At 59.7% G+C, this 1475-nt stretch overlaps 1 protein-coding gene across 1 annotated transcript in view; it reads left to right on the forward strand.

Annotated features, from left to right (window-relative positions):
- Positions 1–69: 69 nt before the first annotated feature.
- Positions 70–1475, forward strand: part of VDBG_06279 (DUF221 family protein) — a gene marked incomplete at both ends in the record, with an annotated part of 4705 nt that continues 3299 nt past the window's right edge. Inside the window, 3 exons of the mRNA XM_003003790.1 lie at positions 70–137; positions 320–715; positions 929–1043. Coding sequence (XP_003003836.1) covers positions 70–137; positions 320–715; positions 929–1043 — 579 coding nt within the window. The remainder of the gene's footprint in view (positions 138–319; positions 716–928; positions 1044–1475) is intronic.

Genomic DNA, 1475 nt, shown 5'->3' on the forward strand with positions numbered 1-1475 from the left:
GTCCTTGGCCATCCCGGTTCAGCGAACCCAATTGGGGGCTCTGGGGTTCTGTTGCATCAAAGAGCACAGATGGACATGACCGACGAAACGTCTGGGGTTGCTCATCAAAGAAACCGACCCCCAAAGAACGGACCCCGGTAAGCCCGCGTCCTCGCATAAACTACTGAAAGCACTGCCTTTGCCGTGGGCCTCGTATTCCGATCCAGGCTTGCCCAGGCTCCGAGGAACGGCCCAGGCTCGAGGGTGCCCCAGTGAGCAGTGACGCCAGCGGCCGTCCCGGGACGCCCGACCCCACCCCGACGGGCAAAAAATAGCACAGCGCATGCCAGGGACCTAGTACTGTCGATGGTGTCCACTCGACAGCACAGTGTCCACCCGACAGCACAGAAGAGGGCCTGTGGATTGGGTGCGCGGCGCTCGCTCAGGAGGTCGGCCAATGGCTGGCATGGAGTGACGCCAGACGCGGCTCCACCTCTGCCTCTCTCCTCTGCCTCTCTGCCTCAGTACGGTACCAACAGTACCAGCGGTACCTAGGTCTGTCTGCCTGTAGTGCCTGCGTCCCTGCGTGCCGGCGGGAAGAATTTTCGGCGGTTGTCGACGGTTGTTTCGTGTCGAGGGCGCTGACGACGCTGCTGAGGTACCTCGACGTGGGTGCAGGCCGTGCGGCGAGACAAGTCACTCTCGGGAAACGCCAGCCCACCGTCTCGGCCTACCGGTACAGTTTTGCTTGAGTGCTTGGTAGGTGGCAGCCGGCCGGGCAGGCCTGCACCCACACCCACTGACTTCATCACCAGATCCAGAATGCATGCCGTAGCGGCATGCTCGACACACCCTCAACGTCCTACGTCCTGGTCCTTGTTCCTGTGCCTGTTTCCTGGGGCATCCCCTCCATCGACCCCCATCCCCCCTCCTTTCACCCTACGTACAGTCCTGACTTTTCTCTCGCCCTCTTCCGTCTCCATGCTCGGCCCCAGGAACATCGGCCATCTCTTCCTAACAACACGACCGTCCCAGATCTCCCACTCGCTAGAGATCGGACCGTCGTCACGACACACGAGAACACGGACGCACAACGCAAGAAACACCAGCACTGCACAGCATTTTTATTTTTTTTCCTCTTTCGTCCCTCGTTGAGCCGTGCTATCTGGGACCCGTTTCAGTAGTCGATCAACGACCACACCCCCCGGACAGTCCACCAACGTCATTTCCCGAGGGTCAATTCGTCGTGGCCACTGAGTGCAAACCATCCTTTTGCACCTTTCAGTCTCTCTCTCTCTCTCTCTCTCTCTCTCTCTCTCTCTCTCGTCCCCCGCGGCGACAAGCATCGATAGCCAAACGACGAAGACGACCCGTCGTTCGTAACACACCTACCATCGCGGCTGTTTGGTAGACCCTTTTCCTTCGGGATACGAACGTCACCTGCCGACCTGCCCTCCTTTGGGCCCCCGACATCACCTCTACACAGACACATACAG

This window comes from Verticillium alfalfae, genomic scaffold, assembly GCF_000150825.1.
Source record: "Verticillium alfalfae VaMs.102 supercont1.7 genomic scaffold, whole genome shotgun sequence".
NCBI lineage: Eukaryota > Fungi > Ascomycota > Sordariomycetes > Glomerellales > Plectosphaerellaceae > Verticillium > Verticillium alfalfae.